At 32.3% G+C, this 27,083-nt stretch overlaps 1 protein-coding gene and 1 pseudogene across 2 annotated transcripts; one reads left to right on the top strand and one right to left on the bottom strand.

The window, feature by feature from the left end:
* Nucleotides 1-1,950: 1,950 nt before the first annotated feature.
* Nucleotides 1,951-27,083, bottom strand: LOC148628637 (L-threonine 3-dehydrogenase, mitochondrial-like). Of its 2 annotated transcripts, none has more exons than XM_088591467.1 (9): nucleotides 26,859-27,083; nucleotides 24,006-24,169; nucleotides 23,245-23,287; nucleotides 21,659-21,729; nucleotides 9,796-10,011; nucleotides 9,319-9,425; nucleotides 8,694-8,784; nucleotides 7,721-7,987; nucleotides 1,951-2,935 (listed from the first exon to the last, which is right to left on the bottom strand). In XM_088591467.1, the coding sequence occupies exons 2-9, from the start codon at nucleotides 24,145-24,147 to the stop codon at nucleotides 2,766-2,768; spliced, it is 1,107 nt and encodes a 368-aa protein (XP_088447593.1). In that variant the 5' UTR covers nucleotides 24,148-24,169; nucleotides 26,859-27,083; the 3' UTR covers nucleotides 1,951-2,765. The 2 variants fall into 2 exon arrangements, with proteins under 2 accessions (XP_088447593.1, XP_088447601.1); XM_088591475.1 differs by having other exon boundaries at nucleotides 24,006-24,159.
* Nucleotides 17,425-19,365, top strand: LOC148628638 (uncharacterized; annotated as a pseudogene).

Raw genomic sequence — 27,083 nt, 5'->3', positions numbered from 1 at the left:
TGAGAGTACAGAATTTTATCAAGCTAACCTGGATAAAGTGAAGTGGCCAATTTCTTAACATGACATAGCAAGTTCAACACTTCCATGCAAGTACACCTTCAAGGAAGAAGCATTGTAATATGTATATGACTTGTCTTAAGCAATCCATAGTTGAATTTGTCCCTTATTTAGATGTTTAGTAACACATCAATGGATATTTATCAACATGTGCATAATTCTTTTATTGATATCAATAAATGGAGAAATTTTCAAGACAATGCAAACACGTTCAAGACAAATCGTACGTATGTTCAAATTTGCTCTTCTGGCAATACCAGTCTACGTCCATACTTGCCCCTCGGGCAATGCCAGCCTATGTCCACACTTGTAATATTAAAAAAAATATTTGCAGGCTGTGTTCGATATGATCAAAGCAGTAGTTGTGCAAGCAATTATATAAAATGCAGTCGCTACTAATATTCAATTTACATTTTATCGATAAACTTTTGCGATAGTTAACGTTGTCAAACCAAGTCGACTGTCGGTAGAATTTTAACATAAATCTTAAACGCACATGGTATAACTTTTACCTCAAAATTAAATATATAAATTGTACTAACAAAGCAGAATGTAGTAATTGTTTAGTAATAATCAACGCTTTTAATCATTCATCATTCTTCTGTTAGGTTATGAATGTACTACAGGGCATTTCTTGGGATTAAAATCATTTGAATGTAACGTTGGTGGGTGTATTTCAAAATGTTAAATTATTACTATGAAAATAGAATGTCACTAAATCACTAAATGAAGGGTCGATGAGGAAATCCTAACAAACTCCCTTCTTTGAGATAGTGCAAAATGCATCGTCACAAATCGGAATTTAATACAAACCCCGAAAATTCATTAAATTGGAAGCGTTTGAAGTTTACATTTATATATTATCAGTCAGTATGTATAATTCATATAGACTCAACATTTCATTATCAAGTAATTGAATCGGCCAGATATGGTTTTAATGAAAGTTAGCAGTTTGATGTAACCGGTTTTAACTGAGTGTTGCTATGTGTTTTCAAATGAAACGGAAAACAAATAATAAGTCTAACATTTCTTTTTGTGGAGAGTATTGACGTTGCTAACATTTCAGTTTCAAGGACACGGGGTAGCTACAAAGGTAAAGTTTGACCGTGAAATACTTCTCGTTCTTGATTTCAGTCTACATTAATTATGGCAAATTTTCTCCACATAATACAGGAATAGTATTAGTTTTCTATTCATTGAACTAAGTTGTTGATTATATTACAACTGGAAAAACCTTGATTAGATGATTATGTTCGTGTTTCAGTTTCTAGTTTACCATGTTAGTTTTTACTCAATTTTTAGTGGAGTCCGAGTTGCTTATTTACTTTTGTTACTTTGTATGTATTATTTTGGTTATTTTATGTTCTTTGTTGTGTATGTTTATTGTCCATGTCCCCTGATTACATTTCCGCTAGGATAATGGTTCCCTTGATTACTCTTTTAGACTAATTGAAGCCAATTGTGAAATATTTAGACGAAAATTTTCGATCGTGCCTTTGTCGTTTTGTACGTTAGTTTATATTCTATTTCAAATACTAATGAAATCTGGCAATACAAATACAACTTACAACTACTACCATTGCTTATCGTTACGACTTATAGAGGTTGTTATAGAATCAGGTTTAGGTTTGCGATTTCGTTTAAATAAAACGATAATGATAGTAAAGAAAGGATTTTTACTTTGCACCACCTTTTCTTTTCTCCTCATCCATCTTACAGGGAGATGGGCTATTGTGTTATCTTTCAAAACTAAATTTCTTTGGTAAAATGTTTGGAAAAAAGTTGAAAATATTTTTTGTTGTTGCAAAAATGCGTTATATGTTCTTCATTTTTTATATAACGTATACTAGCAGTCTATACGAGGATTAAGGCAAAGTAAAAGAAACAATGACACAATGTAAATAAAATATAATGTCATAAATATAATATTCTTTTACATAACAAAAATAAATATAACAACTTACAATTTAAACAACTTGTCGAATTAAGGATATTCGCTGATCATGTTAAGTAATTATCCATTTAATAGCATCAATATTTTTTGCCCAGTGACCCCCACTTATCTTTTCTTAATTTCACTGAACACACCTTAAAATGTTATTTGAGACGTTTTTAATTAAATTCTGTTTTTTCTTTGAGGTTTGATAGATAATACCTATCAAGTCGAAATCCAAGAAAATTCCAGGGAAATCATTTTTCTCCAAAATTTCAAATGCTGATATCTAAAAAAGGAGCACACTGATATAATGTTTTTTTTTTCTTTTTTTCTTTTTTTTTTTTTTGGGGGGGGGGGGTTCATATTGTTCTTACACGAAAGATCTTAAAATATTTCAAAATCCTCTGATTGTTATTTCTGAACAGAGCAACATCCTTAAGATTGTTTTCAAATAAAACAAGTAAAGTGTCGCATGCATGACCTCTTTAGTAACCTATTTAGGTCAGCGATGACAAAAATGTACCTTTACTTAAATAATAATAAAAATGTCTTATTCTAAATAAAATGTTATTAAACGGGTTTGTCTTTTTGTGTTCTTTTATTTTGTTTTCTTTATATAATATTATGACTTCAGAATAATTAAAAAAACTACATTTCAATTTCTGCGTATAAATAAGTATAAACATAGGATTTTAAGCAAAAAAATGAATTGCTGTACGTATTTTGTTACCCAGTATAACACAGGTTGCGCTTCTTGTGTTTCTTTGCATGATCAGGTCATTTTTTGTTGTTTTCCTTCATCTTTAGTTTGAGCTTGACTTCGATAGATAGGACGTAGCTTCTCAAACATTATCTCACAAAGCCTTGAGATGTCATAGTCATGATTCCATCCCCAATCTGCACGTGCTCTAGAATCGTCAAACACTTCTGGCCAAGTACTAGCTATTAGAATAAAAAACTACATAATGGGAAAAAGTTTGCAGGTGTTTCATTATGGAGAGCATTCATTGTCAAAGCAAAAAAGAAAGGTACATAATGCGATTTCTATTATAGAACTTTCATGTTACAAGTCAATTTAACCAAAAGAAACAATATCACAAAATGTAGAATGAAATTACAACAACCGGATATTATGCATATATTTTTGTTGATAACTTAATATTTACATTCAAAAGTGTTGATTTTACATTTAAAATGGTCTTTTAAGATGACTCAACAATGCTCGCTTTCATACATTTCTCAGCAAATATTTCTCAATCAACAATTCTTCATTGTAAAATTGAAAAAAAAAAAAACGCTTTTGGTTGACAGAAAAGGGACGTGAATTTCTCGCGAAATAAAGTCGAGTGCTACTAAACTGAGAAACGTAACGAAATGAAACGAAAATAGAGAAAAAAGAAAACGGAATATTTAAACTAAGAAAACGGAATCAATCGAGTCGCAGGCGTTATCAAATCAAAAGCAGCAGGAAACGCATATTAGATTATTGTCGAATGTCGTTTTAGAATCGCATGCCAAATTTGACAAAAAGCGTGTTCGTGCATTTTAAACAAATAGTTAAGCGAATAGTTGAATAATAACTAGCAATCTTTAATCTTCCAAATCTGGAATCAATTCGACACTCAGTGGAAGTCTGTATTGTTTGACTAAAAGTCAGGTGGACGGATGGAGTATATGGTATTATAGTACGCACACATTCGAGAATGTGGCTATAGCTTTATTGCAAAGATAACAAGACACCATCCAGTTTTTAGCTCCACTTCCCTTAGGCCACCTGAGCTATTGACATCACTTGGCGTCCGTCTTCGTCGTCGTCGTGAACATTTTTTCAAACATTTCCTTCTTTGAAACAAGTGAATGGATTTGGAAGAAACTTACATGACTGTTCCTAATAGTATCCCGCACAAAGTTTAAGCTTCGATTTTTGATTCGTCTAAAACATGACAGTCGTCACTAAAAATAGAACATAGGGGACAGACAGCAACCGGAAACAAATGTTAAACGAATATCGAACAGAAAAAAATATCCTGTTTGATATTTAATTTTATATTCAAATCCGTTCTATATTCGATATATAACCCGGAAACGAATGTCAAACGAATATCGAACTAACTGAAAATACCTGTTTGATATTCAATTTAATATTTAATTTCGTTTTATATTCAAAATATTTAATTTCGTTCTATATTCAATATGTAACCCGAAAACGATCGTCAAACGAATACTGAACAGAAGAAATTTCCAGTTTGATATTCAATTTGATATTCGAATCCGTTCTATATATTCAATATTTAACCGGGAATGAATGTCAAACAATTTTCAAGGGAAATGAAGAACCGTTTAATATTCATTTGATATTCATATAGAGTTCACATGCTTTAGATTAAGCAGAAAAGTATATCAAACGAATTTCAAGATAAAATTTTACCTATGATATTCAGTTGATATTTAAGTTAGAATATAGAACGTACTTGATCTCGGTGAATTGTTTTTGGGTAATTTCAGTTCAAGACTATTATCTGAATATAATAGCATTAAAACCTATGCTTTTTCAACACTGTATACTTCTATTCCCCATACTCAGTTAAAATCCCGACTTAAAAACATTATACATCGTTGTTTTTTTTCCAAAAAGATAGTACACCTAGATACAAATATATAGTTCTTTGTAGAGATTCCTCATACTTTGTAAGAAATAATTCCATATTATCTTCCAAATATACCGAGGAAGATGTTTACAAAATGCTGGAATTTTTAATCGACAACATATTTGTCCAGTGTGGTGGACGTGTTTTTTTAACAAACAGTCGGCATTCCAATGGGAACAAATTGTGCTTCTTTACTTGCTGACCTTTTCCTTCACTCTTATTAGGCTGACTTTACAGCTGATCTGATCAAAAAGATAGAATATCGTTTAGCTAGAACCTTTAATCTCAATTTCCGCTATATAGATGACGTATTATCTTTAAACAATCCTAATTTCGGGAATTTGATACATCGCATCTACCTCAAAGAACTTGAGGTAAAGGATACTACAGACACTGTGAAGTCAGCCTCATATCTTGATCTACACTTAGAAATCGACGTTAAAGGGAAAAACTATTGGCCAAACTTTACGACAAATGTGATGACTTTTCTTTCAAAATTGTCAACTTTCCATTCATCTGTGGCAACATCCCTTCAACACCTGCGTATGGTGTGTTCATATTACAACTGATACGTTATGCCAGAGCTTGCCGAAACTACGCAGACTTTTTGTATCGCGCTAGAACTCTAACAAATAGGCTTCTGGAACAGGATTATGTTGCTACAAGATTGAAGTCATCACTACAGAAGTTTTATGGTCGTCATCATGAACTCGTGGATCGTTATGGTGTATCCATCTGCACCATGAAAACTGATTTATTCAACGGGTCATAGTTTTCCATAGTTTGTCTACCCCGGACTTAACTTTTTATGAGCAACTCGGCGGGTGTTTCTAGAAATGAAGAGGACGCTTACCCTACCGGTACCACAGTTTTTAGTGGAGTCCGAGTTGCTCATTTGCTTTTGTTACTTTATATGTATTTTTTTAATTACTTTATGTTCTTTGTTGTGTATGTCTGTTTTCCATGTCTGGTCTTTGTCACTGGATTACATTCTTTTGATTACCGCTATAACCTTGGTTCCCTTGATTACTCTTTTCTGAATCTCACTTAAAAAACATTGTAAGCATTTTGTAGGAGTTTTGCCCTCAATGTTTTTTATAACCAATATAATATACATGTATATGCGTTTTGTATCAACACATGGATATTTATTACAAGATGCATTACAGTTTATATTAAACGACTTCCGATTGTCAGCATGTAGAGAACACATTTATTTGTGGAGGATGGATTCCCTCACATGTAGATTTGAGTCTCTGGGCTCCATCGTTAGCATTAGGAGTATACGCCTTTAGGGGGCTAATTATTATATTCAGAGGGGTCTTAACAGTTTTGGTGGGGACAGAATATTTGTTCGGCTTCTTATTTATTTTCGGTATAATATACAGTAGAATCTAGAGAGCAGGGGTATATATTTTATGTTTTAGATAGCGGAGGCCAGAATATACTTATTTCTAAATTTTCCAAGCCAAAATATTTATTTACAAAAACTGTCATCCCTAAGAATCAATTGGTCATTTCTTCAGTTCAGTTATTGGTCGACCTACAGTGCCAGGAACCCAGTAGGTTCGATATTTAGCTGGTATTGTCGTAAATTTTGTACAGTGCGTCTTGCTTTATTGTTGCACACAAACCACCCTCCGTATAATGTCACTTGACCATAGGTGTTTTAAGTTCGTTTTATTTAACATGAATCATGGATCAGATTAAACAGCGAAATTACTTTTTTTTTTCAATTTGAAAACGAGGCAGTCCAGAAAATAATCTACCAATCTATAAACCGCTTAAATTTGTAAGATACCAAACAATGAAATTAAAATCAGAAACTATAATATATATTTCGAAAAATGCAGTTGATAAATTCGGGGTGGGGGGTGGGGGGTCGAATTTTGACATTAGACATTCGTCCGGACACAGGATTATTCGACATTTGAGACATTGTGTTAATGTTTCGATGCATTGACTTTTAAAAATGGTTGAAGAATGATATTACATAATTTATTAATTTTGACCGTTTCTAACATTTTTTTCACAGAATGATTCTCTATATATTGTTGGTTTATTTCTGCAATGAAGATATGTTAATTATGTAGTTCGACTAGAAGAAAAGAACATAATTTTATGCCTTTGTTCGGCGAAGTCTGGGATACTTTACTGAAACCAAAATTTCAAATATCTCTTTGCTGTGTTCAACATTTTAAAAAAAATTCTTTTACAAAAATTTCATATCGTTTTCACCTTCTTCCAGAACGATTCTCAAGATATTATTGGTTCATTTCTGCAATAAAGTTAATATTGTTTATTCTGTAGTTCGGTCAAAAATTGACATTACATAAAAGATCATTTTATGACTTTGTTCGTCGAGGTCCGGAATATCTTACTGAAACGTTCTCTTTGCTATATTCAGCATATATAAAATTTCTTTCAACTAGGTTTCTTTGTAGATTTCGTCAGTTTTCGTAAATTTCGTTTTCTTATTTAGCGGATTTCGTTTTCGTTTCGTTTCGTTTCGTTTAGTTTCTCAGTTTACCAGTATCCGACTTTATTTCGCGAGTAAATAACGTCCCTTTTCTAACAATTAAAAGCGTCGTTTCATAGAAGAAATGTTGATTGAAAAATATTCGTCGAGAAATGTACGAAAACGATGCATTGCTGAGTCGGATATCGAATGGAAACTTAATTCCGGACAGTAAAAAGTAAGAAGGCATTTCAAACGTAAAATCAACATTGTTTAATGCAAATATTAAGTTATCGACAAATATATTAATATGGTATATTAACATTTTTTTTCCGAAATCTCGTCCTTCATTTGGCGATATTTTTTTGTTAAATTGATTTTGTAACATGACTGTTATATGATCGAAATTGCATAATGTACAGTTTGTTTGTTTTGACCACGAATCCCCTCAATATTTCAGAAGAATGCTACAGGAATGTTTTACCATGTAACTTAGTTTGAGATATATACACGTTTACTTTATATTCTAATCTGATAACACATAAAATAAAATGAAACAAACAAGATTAAAAAATAACACGATTTAATTTTAAATAACCCTCTACGGATTCAGAAGCTTACCTATGTTTTGTCGACTGTCCGGTTCAAATTTAGCTTTTAGGTTGGGAACGTGTTTTCTGACCTCTGCTACTAGTTCTTCCGGTGTAAAGCTCATGGCGGTAACATTGTAAGTCCGTTGTTGTAGCTGTTCTGTTGGAATTTCCATGAATTGAACAACGGATTTCAGACAGTCATCAATATACATCATTGGCAGCCTCGTATCAGCTCGAAGATAGGAAGCGAAATTACCGGTTTGTAAAGCGTCATGGAAAATTTGCACTGCAAAATCTATAATGAAATGCAATGTATGTAACCGGCCAATGAACAAGATAAATATGAGAACAAATTAAAAATGTATTCAAAAATTGTTCACAAAATGAAATTTCTCAAAGAGAAAAATGGCACAAAATTAAAGTACTTAAAATGTATCGATAATATTAGTTCTTTTACAAAGAAAAGCCCGAGATAAGTCAACGTAAACATAAAACTGGTTCACCAAAATGAGTTAGTAGAACATTTGGAGCTCGAATAAGGTAGTCCTCTAGAGTATAAATAACTGTACAGCTAATTCAGAAATTACTGCGTGCATAAATTTTTGGTTTTATTTTTTAACTTACGTCAAAAATACTATTAAATTATTAGCGAATTTGAAAAAAAACTGCATAAGTTATCAGTCAAAGTTCATACTGCGAGTATTCAATGTTGTAATTTGATATATTCCTTAATATAAATAAGTCAATAATAAAAACATCTCAATGTGTTTTCAGAAGTTACTTTAGGGTAATGAAGATTGGGTTGTAACAATTTGCAAATAATACTTTTAACGTACTTCCAACTTTTTCTATCTTTCCCTTTCATGATAAAACATAATGTTGGGTTGGTGACTCCCTTCCGTTCACCTATTGAATTCAGGTGCATCTTCACAAACACATTCATTTTCGAGATACTTTTTCAATTAAAGTAAACAAATGCATAAGTAACAAATATTTTATACCAGTTGTACCACCACCAGGGCCCATATCAGTAGATATAACACCTGGGAACCGCAGACATCGGAAGTCCATTCCAAAACGGTGGTAGTAGTACTGAAAATAGTAAAAAACAGATTTATTTCTACGCAGCCAAATGTGCAGATATGATAATCATATGGTGCTCAATTTATTCAATAATCGTATGGTAATCATATGATACTTTACGAATAACAGGCATATTTCCATATGCAATTTTTGGCTTTGGAAGCACATGATAATCCTGTAAGTGAAGAAAACATTTGATTTTAGCGATAATCATATGTAAATTGAAACACATTCTCAATTCATATATGATAATCATATGTTGCAAACTATACAAATCTCACGTGTTACACTTTAAGCTGTGTACACAGACGTGTCATACTCGGCTTGTTTTGAAGTCTTTTCAGTACATACATTTTAAAAAAAAATCTAAACCTTTCCTGTTATCGTTAAAGGTCCTTACGTTAATAACTTCCGTTGCTTATAGTAGGCAGCAGCTACAGCAGAAAATAACTGATTGTCAATGAATAACTGTTTTCGACGATCTGTTTTATTTGATAAGTCAAACATTAAAAAAGGACACTATGGTGATCGGTTAAGATTTACCTCGCCCATCAGTTCTGCATGAACTTTAGACACTCCATAAATAGTCCTTGGTCTTTGTATGGTAAGGTCAGGAGTTGGGTTTCTAGGGGAATCGGGTCCAAATGCACCTGTAATAAAACAATAACTAGCATTAAATAAGTTATGAATTATCTTAAGTGTTTTTTTTTTTTTGATATCCTAAGCCTAAACTTGTTATGAGTGTTTACGACATCGGTCCGTTTCTTTGTAGTTTGTTAATGTATTAGGCTTTTAGGGATATTTGCTAGAGCCAGTGGTCTTCAAAATGATAACATTGAAAATGAGTCAAGAGAGTGGGAAAAGATATTTGCGTGTTTATTTCCTGTTACAGACACTGAAGTTCACTGGACATGATTTATCTATAAGTTTACGTATATATTTTATTTAAAATGATTCGCTTCTTATCTTTTTGTGGGTTGGTTTGCGTTTTCTCATCGCCTTCATATCAATAACACTCACCAATTGTACTGGGGACAAACAATTTTAGCTTATATTGTTTCGAAAGCTCCAAGATATTATGGAGACCCTCAATATTTATCTGCATCGCCAGGGGAACATTCTTCTCTCCGTTTGCACTGACAACAGCGCCGAAGTGGACTATCCAGTCAATGTTATGTGTAACGATAAGCTCTTGGAGTCGTTTAAAATCCAAAATATCTGCAAACAGGTATGGACCTGAAAAGGAAAATGAAATCAGATTAGGAGTTTTCAAATCTTATCAAAGAAATGTATAAAACTCGCAGAATTTCCTTTCACAAAATGTAAAATGTGTTAACTTTTTTTGGAAACAAGTGTTTTCTACATATGCGACTGTCTTATGGACCTTGCATTGGCAGGTTAGTCATTATAAACTCAATAAACCAAACCTACATGTAATCTCAAGTTCAGTTTTATTTTGATATTCATTCTTATACATACCTATTAAGAAATCTCTGAACGAGTAGCTTAACAGAACAAAACAAGGGAGCTCAAGTTGTCTCTTTTTTCCTTTTTCAACATTCGAATACAAAATTAGAAATTATCATAGGGAACATCTCAAAGGTGTTTTTCACAAATGATAATTTTTTATATTGTAACAAACCATTAAACATCTCGTCAGAAACGATTGTAAGAGGGGGTTCGGGAGGAACCAAGGGCTCATTTTAACATTCAGTTCCTTTTTCAACAATCATTTCCTTATTCGCCATTTTAGGTCGCACAGAGTTGGGAATGGTCGCAATCAACTCGGTAGTGGTCAGAAATCTCATTTCATCATTCATTTCATTTTTCAACATTCATTTCCTTATTCGCCATTTTAGGTCTCACAGAAATGGGAATGGTCGCAATCGACTCGGGAGGGGTCAGATATCTCATTTCAACATTTATTTCCTTATTCGCTATTTTAGGTCGTACAGTGTTGGGAATGGTTGCAATCTACTAAGCTTTCCAATGATACCAAAACAGTTGCGGTAACACTTAGGGTTAAGGGGTAAAATTAATAAAATATACCCCTACCCCGCCGAAAAATTGGCATATTTTTCAATGTCAAAACCCCTAGAGTATTTATGCTACAGCAAAAAGTGGCTTATTTGGCGTTTTCTGTTTAGTATTATCATAATTTATACTTTCATGGTTCTTTTGATAAATATTGCCGATTTTCGTAGTCAGAATGTATCCAAAAATGCAAAAAAATGGGATTTTCGAATTTTCCGTAAAAGTCAGATAAATTCTACTCTACAAGTTATTGCTCGACTGGATCGTCTCAAATTTGATATCATTCGATAGATAATTTTATTATCTAAATGAATAATCCGCAAAAAATAATTTTCGGGGAAGATTTGTCAAAAAATGCTAAAAATATTACCCCTACCCCTAGAAAACTTGTCACAGTATCAAACAGAATTCTCACTCACATCATACCAACGGTGTTGAACTCATATTTGTAGCATTCATAATTAAGATAAAGATGTATTAAACATACCTGATAAATCCAGGCGCTACGTTTTTCCCTTTAGGGTGACAATTACTATAAAACGGAAAAGTGTGAAATTTCATAATTTTAGAATTTTCTACTATATCACCCGTTATTATAATTTTTTTCAGAATACCGTAGTTTAAACGAGATTTTATACAGCACATTAATATTATGTCATAGCTTCAAAATGAGTCTAAGCAATAACAATTTGAACATTTTTCATGCCATGTTAGATGGGAAAATGCCAACCTTACCCCTAGGAAAAAAAAAACCTCAACATGAACTTAAATGTTAATTTTTGGCAAATAAAGGGTTACAATAGACATGTTGGGGTCTTTTCTTTTAATTAGCGATGTATCTAACATAGCTTCTCATTTCAGGCGCCATTTTTTTTGTTTCAATGTAACAATAATGAGTTTTTCTTAAAAAGTGGAATTTTGGAATTCAATATTTTCTTTCAATTTCACCAATAATTGTAATTTTTTTTCAAAAACTACTTCAAACAACTTTCTGTACATTCAAACACAGTTATTAAGTGTCCTAGCTTTCTAATGAACCCGAATAATAAATATTTGAACTTTTACAAAACCAATTAGGTGACAAACTGCCACCGCTACCTATGAGAAGAATATCTCAATATGGACCAAAATGTTAATTAAAAGCATATAATCGATGCAAAATATACATGTTGGATACTTGTGTTTTATATATAGATGTATTAAACATATGTTCTCATTTCAGGCGATTATTTTTCAGTTTGAAGCTGACAAATATGAATTATTCATAAAATGGTTAAATTTTTGAATTTCATATTTTCATGACATAAAACAGTTCAAATATTAATTGCTTAGGCTAATTTTGACGCTTAGACATAATATTAATGAGCTGTATCACATAAAATCTTGTTTAAATTACGGTATTCTGAAAAAAAGACAATAACGCGTAATGTTGAAGAAAATTAAAAAAAATTCCCATTTTTCCGATTATATAGTAATTGTCACCCTAAAAGGAAAAACTAAGCGCCTGAATTAATTGATCAGATATGTTTTATACATTTTTATTAAAATATGAATTCTACACTCTTGGTAAGAATGAGAATTATGTGATACTGTGACCAGTTTTCTAGGGATAAGGGTAATATTTTTACTATTTTTTGAAAAATCTTTCTTTAAAACTAGTTGTTTTGTAATTTAACTTGTAGAAAATAAATTTATCTATCGAATAATACCAACATTTAGACTTTTCAGTCGAGCAGTAACTTGTAGAATAGAATTTATCTGACTTTTACGAAAAATTCGAAAATGCCATTTTTGCATTTTTGGATAAATTCTGACTACGAAAATCGGCAAAATTTATCAAAAGAACCATGGCAGTATAAATTGTGATAATACTAAGCAGAAAATACCAAATAAACCGTTTTTACTGACGTATAAATACTCTAGGGGTTTTGACATTGAAAAATGTGTCAATTTAACCAATTTTTCGGCGGGGTAAGGGTACATTTTATTCATTTTACCCCAAAACCCTAAGTGTAACTGCATCGGTGTTGGTACCATTGTTAAGCTAAGACATTGGGCTACATGATGATACATACATAATTATGTAAGTTTACTTCGTTTTAAAGAAAGAAGAAGTTCGTAGAATCAAAATACCAAAACAAAAATGGACTTTTGCCTCAACGAATTATAAAAAGTGGCCGAAAAATACAAAATGCTTCAGTGATTTTTTTGGAGACAAATTTCTGAAATGGGAGGTATAAGCATACCTGAAATCATATTTTGGTTGATAAACGGGGGAGGGGGGGGGACGGGGGGATTGCACGGGGGTTATCTCAACCCATGTACTATTGTAAATCTGAGACATTTGGCCACATTGTGCTACCTATATGTATTTAGTTTCTTTACTCAGGCTGTTACAGGATAACCAAGACGCTCGAAAAAATGAGTCACATAAATCTTGAATTTTTGACCCAATGGGGTACAAATATAGGATAATAGTGAAAAATGACCCTAGAGATTCCTGAATAAAACACCATGAATTGGAAGAGTGGGGTTTGCACGTTGGACTCTCCCAGCCCATTGAATATAAGTTTTACAATGCTGAGAATGAAGACTTTGTTTAATACTGATATCAGATTTCTAGCGATAGGAGTAATGTTTTAAACTCTTTCAGGAAAATTGAGTTTTTGTGGTTTAATCATGTCGAAAATTGACTTATCAGTTGAATATTACCAAATTTGAGATGAATTGTGGAGTCGAATTTATGCCACTTTGTATCAGAAAATCGAAAATTTGCATTTTCGATAAATTCTAGCTATGAAAATTGCTACAAATCACCAAATAATCACAAAGGTATCAATTATGGTGGTACAAAACAGAAAATATCAAATAAGCCATAGATACTCTAGGGGTTTGACATGTCAACTTATGCGATTTTTCTATGGGGAATGAGAACATTTTTTTTCATTAAACTCCAAACCCCAAAGTGTTGCCGCAAGTTGTTTGGTACCATTTGAAAGCTGTGATATTTGTCAACTTGATGAAATCTTAATGTGACAATTTACTTCGTTTTGTAGAAAGTAAAAAACGGATTTTTGCCATATCGAGGTACAATAGGTAACCCAAAAATACAAAAATGTTTTTCTTTGCGACAAAATGATTCATAACTGGAAGGTATAAGGATACATGAAAATCCTATTTTGGTTGATTAGTGGGGTATTGTAAGGGGATTATCTCAGCACACGTACAATAGTATGCACATAACATTATAAACGACCATTAAGTAATTAAGATACAACGAAATACTGAATGGCAAGTGATTTCTTTTTACGAATCAACTCATTTCATTGTTTCTGTTACTTAAACTATTGTTGCGGCGTGTCTGTCTAATTTGTTTTTCTTAATTTGTCTTATTGTTGTCGCACTGTTTTTAGTCGGAAACTAATACTCTAATTATCAATATGAATGAATTTATAACGAACGCACTACTAGTAAATGCACATTTATTGAGAACATCTAAAACGACACATATCTTATTTTCAAAACACATATGACGTTTCGCACGCTATTGCATCATATGCGGTAACGTCGGAAATCGACGTTTTACAACACTTTTTGTTTCTTGCTTGCTTGCTTATTGAAACACGTGTCAATATAGCGAAATATACTATAATTATATGATTGGATTGGTAGCAATTGAAACATCCTAAACATTTCTTAGAAAATCGAAAAGAATAATTTAATTCATTATCAGTACTACTGGTATACTAGATTTGCACGTGCATGTACACCGCAGCGTGAAATGCAACTGCAACATATATACACACTCGGTCTATCTAAAGAGGAAACATCGCAACTTTTAACTAAGATAAGATCAAATTTGCATTTCGATTTACATGTATGATTTTATGTTACATTGTACCAATAGCAGAATATGGACCTTTCACAACTTAGTATTGCGATCGAAAGAGATTCCTTTTCATAAATTAATCGGGCTTTCATCAACACCCTATTAGATAGCCGCTAATTGATGGAGATTTTCACTTCTTTGCTTATTTGGGCGTTCTGAAATGAAAAAAAAAATATGACTCCCTTTTCTACTTTCATTCTATCTATTAGTATTCTGCTTTTCTATACTTTTCAAGTTCTGTCCACTCCATGTTGTGTTTGAGTCATTCCGATCAAATTTCTTGTAGTCTAAGCTTAACTTTTATTCAATTCTTTTTTTTATGGTTTATTTTTATTTTTTTTATTTATTAATAAGATAAAATGAAGCTATTTTTAGTCTTTTTTATATACTATCGATTTCGATTGCTTGTCTCTTTCAGTTGCATGTCCGATACTAGTATTATAAGTGTCTGTTTTTTTTATCTATAGCATAAATATTTCTATTTTATTCCCCCATTTCCGGATCGACGGAAAACTTTCGAAAGTTCAAAAAGTGAAAGTTTGACAAATCGCTAGGCATTTGTTTTGTTCGAATTTTATCCGTTTTAAATTGTTTCAACCATTAAAAATGAAATATGTGTATTTCTAAGTGCATGAACAATTACAAAATATCGTTATTTCATAGAAGAAATTGCCAGTTGATTGCAGAATCACTTTGGAGCATGGAATTTTCTTAACGAACGCGGAAAATATTGTCTTTAGACATTTTCAAAAAGTCGCAACTTAATTTTTTGTTTGCACTGAAAATTTTATCAAATGCCGACGTAGAATTGCTGAAAATATGTACATTTATTGGAAATATAAATTGGTAAAGAAAATATTGTAAATAAGTATTACTTTAAAAAAGAATTCGATAACTGAACACTTTTAGAAATCTGACCATTTACAAATACCTTCATTTTTGCATCGAATATTATTTATGCCTAAGATAAACGCAATTTCGATAATTATCATAATATCTAAAGAACATATGAAGTTATTCTTCCATGCAAAAATTGGCGAATTCACTATTTAAGTTTTTAGACCTGCAGTTTGTTACACCTGACAGGCAGAATTTTGACGCTTGACGGGTTTTTGATAAGTTTAATTGATTATAATAAACTAGAATAACCATTTGTGACAAATATTCAGAACTAGTAATTTGTTCTGATGCCAACAGTATACACCTTTAACATATTCACAGTTTTAATTGTTTACAATAGTCACTAAAGTTAAGTAGGTGTGTTTTTTTTAGCACAGTCTCAATGGCGTGCGTAACGTCATATATATAAATACAAACAGCTTTTCTTTTACTAGAAGAAAAAAAATAACTGCGTGTAAAATCAAGTCAATCAGTATTAAAACGAAAACATCTACCTATATTAATAACTGGTATAATTTCTTTATACTTCATATATACAAAAACCTATTGGAATGAGCGCTTTTTGCAAAAACACTAGTTTCATTATACCATTTTCCGTCATAATTTTTCTTTTCTCATCATCTATCTGGTCATACCGCCAAACATTTAAATTTTGTCTATTATTTCAATGACAAGAACAAAAATTATGATCCTGTGCATTCAATACAATAGTATGGTCTGGAAATAGGGGGTAGCTTTCAAGATATTCAAGACACATAAATGGCTCATTTTATATTTGCTCCGCCCTCATCTTTTGCACTCAGTACACTTATTTAACCCGATGACTTCCGAAAGATTTACAAAACTGTCTATCAACCAAATTTTGGTTCAAAGTGAGCTCATTTCTCCCGTAGTTTGTTCGATGACATCCAAGTTTTACCGATAAATTTCGGGTATACAGATTTCCTACAAGTTTTCTTACAATGAATTTGACAAAATGATGAAGACGGCGAAGACATCTTTCTGACCCAAAGCAGTTACATGACTGTATAAATAACAAAATGCTTAGGAATCCGACCTTCACATTTGTGCTGAATTTGGTTTGATAACTAATAATACCGCAAACGGCGTAGCTATTGATGACAAAAAGCCTCTTGAATGGGCTGAACAAACAGAAAGTCAAGAAGTAGCCATTTGTGCAACATCCTCCTTTAGTTCTCAAATCAGCAGGTTAAAGAAACCGATTTTATTTGTAGACCAAAAATACAAATAAAATAATTTAGGAAAGCAGTGAAGATGTTCTGTAATGTGTCCAGCTGGGCATTATCAGAGCTGTCATATGGAGTTATTAGGGGGTCTTACTTGTTGATTCGTTATGTTATCTTTCTCTTCAGGGGTCTGTTTATGATCAGATGTGTCAAACAATACTTCAAAATTCATGGTAAATTTGTTGTAATTTGAAATTACTTAATTGATATTTTTATATCCAGAAATAACTCTGCATTATATGAGTTTTGAATAAATGACCTTTTTCCATCAATTTGATTTCTCATTTATAGCAAAACAAGCTCGGGCTCTGAGCTTTGTGTATGTAAGTGTGTAATAATGATGTCTGTCTTAAAATTAGTTACTGAAGATCTATTTGATTCCATGGCAGTTAAAAGGTTTGTTTTCTTAATTCTATTATTTATTTTGAGTCAAAATTTTGAGAGGAAATATTGAACTTGCTATACAATTTTATTGTTTCAATAACGTTTATAAGATAGGTTTTTGATAAGTAAATGCATAAATTTGCCTGTTTTTACTACATGCACTTGTACATTTAGTAGAAAATGTTTCCTAATAACATGAGTATCTATAAACAACCAATTCTACTCGTAAATGTAGACCCAGTATTAAAAGACATGGTTACAGACGCGTTATGCTATTTTCTTCAACGATTCTTATGTGAAATTGTCAGGGAAAACGTTGAAGATTACCCTGGTCAATCTCTCTACGAACTTGTGATAAATATACAAATACATATCGAACAGTAGAGAAAGTGCTTCAAGTTTGTGAATGAAGAGTCTATTTTTCAAATTAGAAATACCTTTGACCACACAATAAAGCAGAGGTCTGCTGCTGGTTTAGGAGTAAAAAAAACGAGAGGAAGAGACCATCACTTTAGAAGAACTTTTATGGCTGAAACCATTTCTAGGCAACGTTAGTCCATTTGAGTTTCTTGACACAATAGTTTACCTTTTTTGGCTTTGTTTTTCACTTAGAGCTGGAAAAGAACATTGTAATATACGTACGAATCAATCACAAGTGACTCTTTTATACAAGAATGGTGAGCAGGCCTCCGGTACCGAGAGGATGTATCCAAGTCCAGACAAGGAGGCTTAAAAGCAAGACAAATGAAAAAGAAGGAATTCTATGCTTATCAACACCTGAAACTCCCAGAAAGATGCATCATCCGTCAAGATTTAAACGTCATGCATGTTTCGTGTTCTTGAGTGGGCATTTTACCATATAAAATGGTATATATAGAAAATACCACGTAGGCTTTTAATGTTGGTAGGTAGTTTGTCGAATTTAATTAACTTTATTCACATGTCATGTATGAGGAAACTTAAGAAAAATATGGATATGTTTTTTACTTGAAGCATTAAAATGTCACTACATGATATACAAACATTTGAACATTATTCAAATTAAATTGTTGGACGTAATAATACTAAAAATAATGAAACAATTAAAAACTAACCAAAATCCAACAACAACAAAAAAGAATGATAGTATTAGTACAGGATTAGCGAAGAGTTATATTATTTGAGACTGAAGTTATGCCTTTACTTTTTAATTTCAATTAAGATTGATATGTAAAGTGCTTTGTTCTCTTCTTTTCAGTCCGGAAAAAAAGATGAATTCATTTTATCTAAAACCACTCCCGTTAGCGAAAGCATTCAATATATGATAATCTGCACAACCCATTGAAATAAATACTTTATCACAAACGATAGGTAGAATGATTGATTGATTGATTGATTGATTGTTTGGGTTTATCGCCCGAGCAGCAATATTTTAGCTATATTCAGGCGATGAACATGAAAAGGGATGATAAAGTGAACATGAAATGATGATGATGAAATGAAAAAAGGGATGGGACACAAGGATAATATTGATTGCCACATGATAAAAGGGAGGGATTTGTAGGGTTGGGCAGTTTAGCCTCCTGTGGCGGAGGGCAAAAGTTCCTACTCCTATCGAATACCACAGCAGGGTTCTTTAACGTGCGAGGAACGTGACATTTTTCCCAACACGGTGCACCACTATGGTTTGCGGTCAGGTTTTCCGTTTTATAGCCTGACAACCCTAGCATGTAACACGCCAGGGGTACCCCATTCCACCGCCCGAGGCACACATCACAGTTGCCCAGTGGGAAGAGCGCCTAGCCCCCGCCTAGGTTTCTGAGCACTATTTATTCGCCTTATACGACAAGCTTAGCGCTGCTGCAGGCCTATTCTTTTGACACCTGGACCTGCATGGGGCATAGGTAGAATGTGTGAAGAGGCAGGTCTAGAGAGTTTCCGATCGAATCACTCACTCAGAGTAGCAGCGGCAACATTACTGTATGAAATTGGTCTAGACGAACAGTGTTAATCGCTGAAATTACATGTCATCGCAGTAATGCAGTAATAGGCGACAAACGCGCAAAAGACGCAATGCGCCGCAATGCGTCTGGAATTAACAGTGCCAGAGTTTCAGATGATATCAAAACCATCAACTTGCAAAATGGTGCGCATTGACGAGCTTAAAATTGACATTATTATTATGTAAATGTTGACATCAGTTCAAATCAATTAAAACTGACTTTAGTAAAACGGCGTTTAGTATCTTTGTTTTCATTTGAGTTGCAGTACACCTAACAGTGAGCTTTATTTTGAACTAGAGCAAAAGGCCTTAGGCTAATATGTAAACACATACTAGTACATTTAATTAGAGGTCCTGCACTGAGCAGATTTTCCAAATTGACCTTCATTGTTTTGCCATCGTTGATTTGTAAAAAAATAACCCACGGTAAGAAAATAGAATGACACAACAATGGTTTAACAAGACTTATCTACTTGGATGTTTGGACTATTGTGCTATACACACAGATCTTCAATAAACTATGTTACCCATTAATGTTTCATAACTCAATTTGCAATGTCTAAATTCTATGGCTCATGGATTTATAGAGACATAAGTTCCGAACACTAGGGAGACACGGAAAGCTCAAAATGTTAGACTTGTAATTTAGAGCTGAGAAATGTAGACAGTTAAATTAATTCTGAATGACTTAAATGTGAGTGCTGTTTTGCTGCTAAATGAGCATTTTGCTTCAAAATGAGATCTTTTTATAGGGGATGGGTTGGGTAATATCGATAATTATGTTGAAAATTAGTTTTCCTTTGTTTCATGTTGTAAAATATTAAACTATCTATCGATACGTCTCTGTGTTACAATGCGTTGTAGAATTGAGGTGACTTTACAAAAAAAGATCGAAAATCCTACTTCGAGCAATTTCTGATAAATTATGAAAACAAAAGTATCATTTGTGAAACTGTCAAAAAGAAAACTACAAATAAACCATACTTTTAAATAAGCATGCGTACTTCCATAAGGTTATGGCATTGAGCAACATGTAAACTAAAGCGATGTTTCTTTGAGGTAGGGGTACAAATTGTAAATTTAGCTAAGTTACAATATGACTGCAACCTCTAGATAACAATAAAAAGATTAGAAATCAAGCTATTTGATGAAAATCAAAGACTATATTGAATAATTTCATTTGTTATATCAAATGATGATCAATACGTTCGTACAATTTGCCTAACCGGATGCGCATGAATGTAGACTTTAACTAAAGCAGCAACAAATTCATTTGTAAATGGGACACACATATGTACCTGAAAACAATCGTGTGTTAATGAATAGGGTGGTGCAAAATTGAATCGCCCAAACGGCAAATAAGGAAATTAATGTTGAAATGATATTTCTCTCATGAATCGATTGCGACCATTCCAAACTGTGTGCGACCTAAAATTGCGAATATGGAGATGAATGTTGAAAAAGGAAATGAATGTTGAAATGTGATCTCTGACTCCTCCCGAGTCGATTGCGACCATTCCCAACTATGTGCGACCTAAAATGGCGAATAAGGAAATGAATGTTGAAATGAGCTCTTGGTCCTTCCCGAACCCCCTTTACAATCGTTCCTTAGGAGATGCTTAATGGTTTGTTGCAATATAAAAAAAAAAAAATTATCATTTGTGAAAAACATCTTTGAGATGTTCTCTACGATAATTTCCAATTTTGTATTCGTATGTTGAAAAAGGAAAAAAGAAAAAGGAGACAACTTGAGCTCAGTAAAGAAACAAACTAACAAAAATATAATTAGTTTATATTTATGATATCAAGATGCAACGTCTTGGGTGTAAATGCACTATAGACTTTCACAACAATCCGTGTAAGCGATAAATGCATTCAGTACATGTATGTATCTAAGTGCAAATGAACTTAAATCGATATTTCATGAATTAGAATTGCAGCGTTCATTGATCTAGTTAAATTTACAACTGTTCACCCGGAATAAAAGCAAATTACACATTTTTTTTTAAATAGAAAATCTTACATTTAAAAATAAAAAATGAAATATCACTAATAGCAGTAAGAATACGACTTGCCTTGACAGCAAATTACAGACAAAGTTAAGTGCTTACTCCATAATTTGTTAACCTAACTGTTTAAGGAGCGCTGTTGTCATTTTAAACAAGTTTTATTTCTCAACGCAGCTTTATTATAATTATAGAGATGTCGAATTGTGATATATAAAAGAAAATATAAACCTCAAAAGTGATTGAAAGAAGTTTGTCAACGGACTAAAACACATTATATGACAGATTGGTACCATTATCAAAAAGTTCTCGTTATAAGGAGCGGAGCTTGTCTTGTCTGTCTGCTCGTTCATTTATTCGCCAATCAGCAAACTAAAGTTTCGATCGTACTTTATTCTTGTTTAATAATATGTATTAAGGTTAATTCATCAAATAAACCTACCACTAGCTGCAACGTGTGGTGGTGCCTTAATAATGTCTGACATGAATACGTTATCTGTACCATATCGCTTCCTGGGAAGAAATTATGAAGACATCATATTTTTTTCAAAAGTACATTTATAAAATATAATTTCATTGTTACAAACGCAATCATCAGGACGACACGTTGAATGACAGATGCAATGATTAAGTACAATGAACCTGTCTAAACCGAAATCTAGGTAATCCGAAAACCTGTCTAAACCATACACTTTTAAGAATTCAGTTATATCAGTTCAAATGAATATTAAACCTTGAACACCAAACACTTGTCTAAACCGAATTTTTAGGTCGAAATGGGGTTAAGTTTAGACAGGTTTCACAGTATTGTGGCATTATTTACACCATTGATTAGTTGATTAATTGCTTCTTAGAAAGAACGTAAAGAAATGAGATATTACTTTGTAACTAAAACACAAAGCAAATAGTTGTTCACACCACTGACTGAATAATTGATTGATTTCTAGAAAGATAGTATTTTATAAATGATTAATAACTGTAGTTTCTTGGTATATTATTGATATAATTCTTCAAATAGCAATTTGAAATTTCAGTCAATCAATTCTAATGGTTTGTGTCTTGTTAAAATACACTTAAGTTGCAGCTGTCCACATTACATAAATATTCATTAGATATATGTTTTTTTTAAATTTTAGATTGAATCGTTACATTCTACTTGCATGCCTTGACAGCAAATCGCAGGTCTGGATAAGTGCTTGTTCCATCATCAATTGTCAATCAGTTTTTTTGTTTTACGCAAATCAAAAGAAGCAAATAACTTCAGCAAAGAAAATTAGCATAATTTTGTGAGCCCAAACCACGATTAAAACCAAAAAGCTGATAAGACGGATTATAATCTAGAGTCCCTGAATATGGATTTTCCCTCAAATATTAGTGGTTTAAATCATTTTTTCCCCACTCGAAATGGTATATAGACCTTAACTGAAGGGAGAAATATTTTAAATCAAGAAAAGGTGAATGAGACTCGATTTCTCGCATGATATCTGCAGAAAACTTCGAAAAGTTAAATGACGGGAAAACTCGCGCAGAAAATTAATTACCGCACTTTTTAATCACCGGCTTAGAGAGGGAAAAACGTTCAAGTTTCTCCGATTCTAAGCCGATGACCAGGTGGTGATAAAGTTTCTGTTAGAGTTCCCGCCGTTTCAAATGTATTGAGTTTTCTTAAGATTTCACGAGAGAAACCAATTCTCCTTATGCTTATTCATGATTTAAACTATTACTCCAATCTCTATGGTCAAATTATGATTTTAGCATGCTCGCTAAATCTCTCATATTGAAAATCTGAATTTTATCAAGTCGAGTGAAGAAATAACTTAAATCGTTCATTATGAAAGAGAACCTATATTTCAACTTGGTTGGTCTTTACAAAACAAAGTTTATCTCCGTGAAGTTCACCTGCGCAGATTTTGTAAAGTATAGGGTATATGCCACTTTTCTTATCATGTTAATTGTGTTTAAGTTTTAAGTATATGTTTCAAATGCAACAATTGTGCCTTCAGTTTTTTTTTAACAACGTTATTCTACCTCATTATACTAGCTAACCCCGGTCCCAGTTGTCCAAGGCTACCTAAAATAGAATCATACATTTACATGTAGTAGGTGCCATGCTTGCACGTTGAACCACGTAAGAATACCAGGATATTTTTTTTGTATTACACGTATCATACAATGCAAACATTACTATGTCAAGATAATCTGTTGGTTTGTATTTTTGCAAATTCTACTGAATGTGTACAACCCATCGTGACCTACCCGGACTTCTACATTATAAAGTCAAATAAATTCTTAAAGCAAGAAAAGGTTGTAAAAATTTTAAGTTTGCTGATTTCCAAGTTTTCACTATCAAATTTACTCCTAAGCGATAAACATTACACTGGAGGTTTAATTACATGGTTTATTTTAGTGAAAAAGAATCAATAAAAAAATGAAACATATCGATGCCAAAATTAGGGATGATTCCATTGAAATTTGAAATCTAAGGAACCAGGTAATCAAAAGACTATAATCCAATAATAACGACTGGACAGGGAACACAGACACAAACTACAAATATCTTGGAATAACCAGAAGAACTACAAAGAAAGTAAAGCAAATAAACAAAACGAACACAGCTAAAAACTAGAAGCATCAACAAGTTCATTAATAAGCGCCTTTTTCTTGTCTATTTAAAATCTATCTATTCGCTCATACAAAATATCACTTCCTGGAAAGACGAAAGAATAAAGACGCAGATGGATGCACCATAATAATAGAAACGATAAAAATATATCCTCTTTCGTTCTTACCCGTGATGAGAACTTTCGGTGGATGGTCTGCATACTGCTGATCATCTTTGCTGTATTTTCTATATCCTGCTGCTGAGTATCTCTGACATCGCCCGAGCGTCAGCAGTTGCCTTAATAAAGTTCTTTGAATTCTTTTTGTCATAATTAGAGGAACCTTATAATGTCTAATATATATATATATAAAATATCAAAAAGCAGTAAGCACATACTAAATATGATTTTGAGATGTATACATACTTTTTTATATTTATTTCATGGGTTCTTGTCCGTATGTTTTAAAACTTTGTATCATTTAATTGACCTACAATAAATTTCATCGCTGTCTTGGTGGTAAAAAAACATAAACGCGTCCTTAAAACAATTTATATTAATTATTATTCATTTCTATCTCCAACATAAAAAAAGTAAAATCAAAATTTTAGAAAAAAAAAGAATTAAAAAGTATAAGTGTAAAAATACAGATGGACAAATCATTTGTTTTCTTCTTTAATATGAACAAACAAGACAAACGTTAAGCATTAATTCGCAAAAGTTTCGCGTTATACCGCAAAGCTTTGCATTATTTCGCTCAAATTTATTTCGTAAAAGTTCTGTGATATTATGCGGAAGTAAAAAATGTCAAAATTTCACTTGAATATTAAATTAGTCATAATTGTTTCAGATAGTTGCATATTGTATGTTATTGTACTAAGAGGTGACATACAATGAAAGTTGTCTGAACTAACTCCTAAATAATCCAAAAACCTGCCAAACAAAGTCCAGCTACATTAAATCAAATGCAATTTGTATCTTGAAAAACCAAACACTTGTCTAAACCGAACCAATTTCTTCTAAAGGTTTCACGTACATTGTACAGAAAGGATTATTTTTAAGTCCGCAGGTATTTATTTCTATCGATATGCCAGTTCTTTCTTTCCTTCGTTGTTTAGCCAACATATCTAAGTGCAACTCTGTCTATAAACCCAGCAGAAGTTTATGTTACCCTTAGTGAACACTCTTATTCGTATATGCAATGTGAATCTATATTATAATAGTCCGTGTTCTAATGGGATTAGACATGCAGCAGGATTTAAAGGTTGAAACTACCTCGTCTTTTCAGTTTTGCCTCTATGAATTAATGAAACGTTTTAAAAAGTACCGTTTACATTTGAATTTTTAATCAACTGAACCAAGCAGATTTACAATGAGATAAGACGATCGGCATATAATACTGGTATACACTATATAATTATATGGACCACAACACTGCAGATGACCTTCCCTATGGAATTTGCAAGACCACTTTTTTACTTTTTTATCATTTATAGAACGAGAATTTGCATGCTTTCCAACTGGTAATAACTGCAAATTATGTTGAATTTCAAATTTCAATTCAAAACAAACCACTGTTTGATGAGTTTTGGATATCTTTTACTGTTTATCTTTAGATAACAAAATTTAACCTACAAATCACTTAAATTAAAGTTTAGTTATCCTAAACTATCCAAAATTAATGCTTTACGTACAAAAACAAATGTACGTCACAAATGTCTAATAGAGTTGAAGAGAAAAATCTACCCCTGCCCCAAAACAAAAAAAAAGGGATTTAATTAAGAAACTTTTATAATTTTAAATTGTATAACACGTAAAATCTAATGAAAACTAGGTTAAACCATAGGTTTTGATATATAAGTATAGTTGTACGTTATAAAAACATTAATGTAAAGCACAATTTTGAAGGAAAAAAATGAGCGAATTTCAGATCTGTAAAATTTGTTGAAAAACTTGTTTATTTTGTGCAAACTTTTGACAAATTAAAAAAAAAAGTAAATCATGAAAATAAGCAAATTATAGCTTGGTTATCCCCCTATCCAAAGTCTCCCATCTGCGCCTGTTATAATTTAGCCATATCTCTAAACTCACTTATGTCCTGTGTCATGTAATAAAAAAAATGATGATGTTTACATATCAATTTTACGCGCTCTAGACGGAAGATTTACGGATAGAGTCTTAGAAAAAACATTTTGATCTGCTTAATTACCGAACTGACAATTTGAAATATCGGTATATCTTAAAAATGGCTCACATTTGATCAACTGTGTATACAAAAAATAATAGAGCAGGACACCACTGAAACTGTGCCAAAATTTTAATTTTAACAGAAAAAAAGTTTCAATTATAAAATTTGAAATTTGGTAAAAGAAATGTACAATTTTTGCTCATCCTGGATTTTGTCCGCCATATAATTTAGCTGTCTCGTCCCGATTGACCCTAGTCTCTCATATTGTGTCAAATGGCTTCTTTTAAGGTTCCAATAGTAATTTAAGTGCCGATAACGGGGCAGTATGTTATTTTCATGAGCAAAGGATTGGAATAATAAAAAAAAAAACCGGAACTACAATAACATAGTCGATTCGAAACAAAACAAATATAGAACGAAACAAATGGAAAAAACAATCAAAACTTACCCAATTTTGCTAGTTATATAAAAAACGTCAAGGAAAAAAGGGATTTAAATAACCAGCAAATACTGTACCTTTGAATCATTCGGTGTTATCAAAGCAGTAAAGCAAAGAATGAGTAACAATCAGCCGCATCTGACCCATCCACAACTTTTAGGTTGTGGCGTGATTACTAATTTGCTACGTTTTTCTTTCCGTTTCTGTATGTTTGTTTTTACTTTGTTTTTGTTTTTTCCGTGACTGTGTCACTTGTCTTTCAAGTATTTGATACTGCAATGAAAACCGTAGTTGCTTTTTTCACTTTTGCTTAATTATTACTGTCATATTTCAAAATTGAACAAACCATTTCTATATCTTGTTCCTTTATCTGTGCTAGCTAACATATGCATATGGTCGCATGAAATTTTCTTACCTCAACCTGGTTATATAATTTGGTTCCACTAAATACCCTCCATCGACGTAGTTAATAGCTTGTCACAAAGGAATTCAAAGGAATTATAAACAATCACATTAATAAACATTAGTTAACAAACTCAAAAATATAGCAATTCTAAATCTGGATAATGAACATCTTGTCCCAGAAATTGTATTTTGCTTCGTGTTTTGGGCGGCTCAGTATTTTTAGTCCTTTACGAGA

This window comes from Perna viridis, chromosome 1 (assembly GCF_037379345.1).
Source record: "Perna viridis isolate PV_CMFRI_1.1 ecotype Kerala chromosome 1, ASM3737934v1, whole genome shotgun sequence".
Lineage (NCBI taxonomy): Eukaryota > Metazoa > Mollusca > Bivalvia > Mytilida > Mytilidae > Perna > Perna viridis.
The sequence above is the reverse complement of the archived record's forward strand: the minus strand, read 5'-3'. Positions and strand labels throughout refer to the sequence as shown.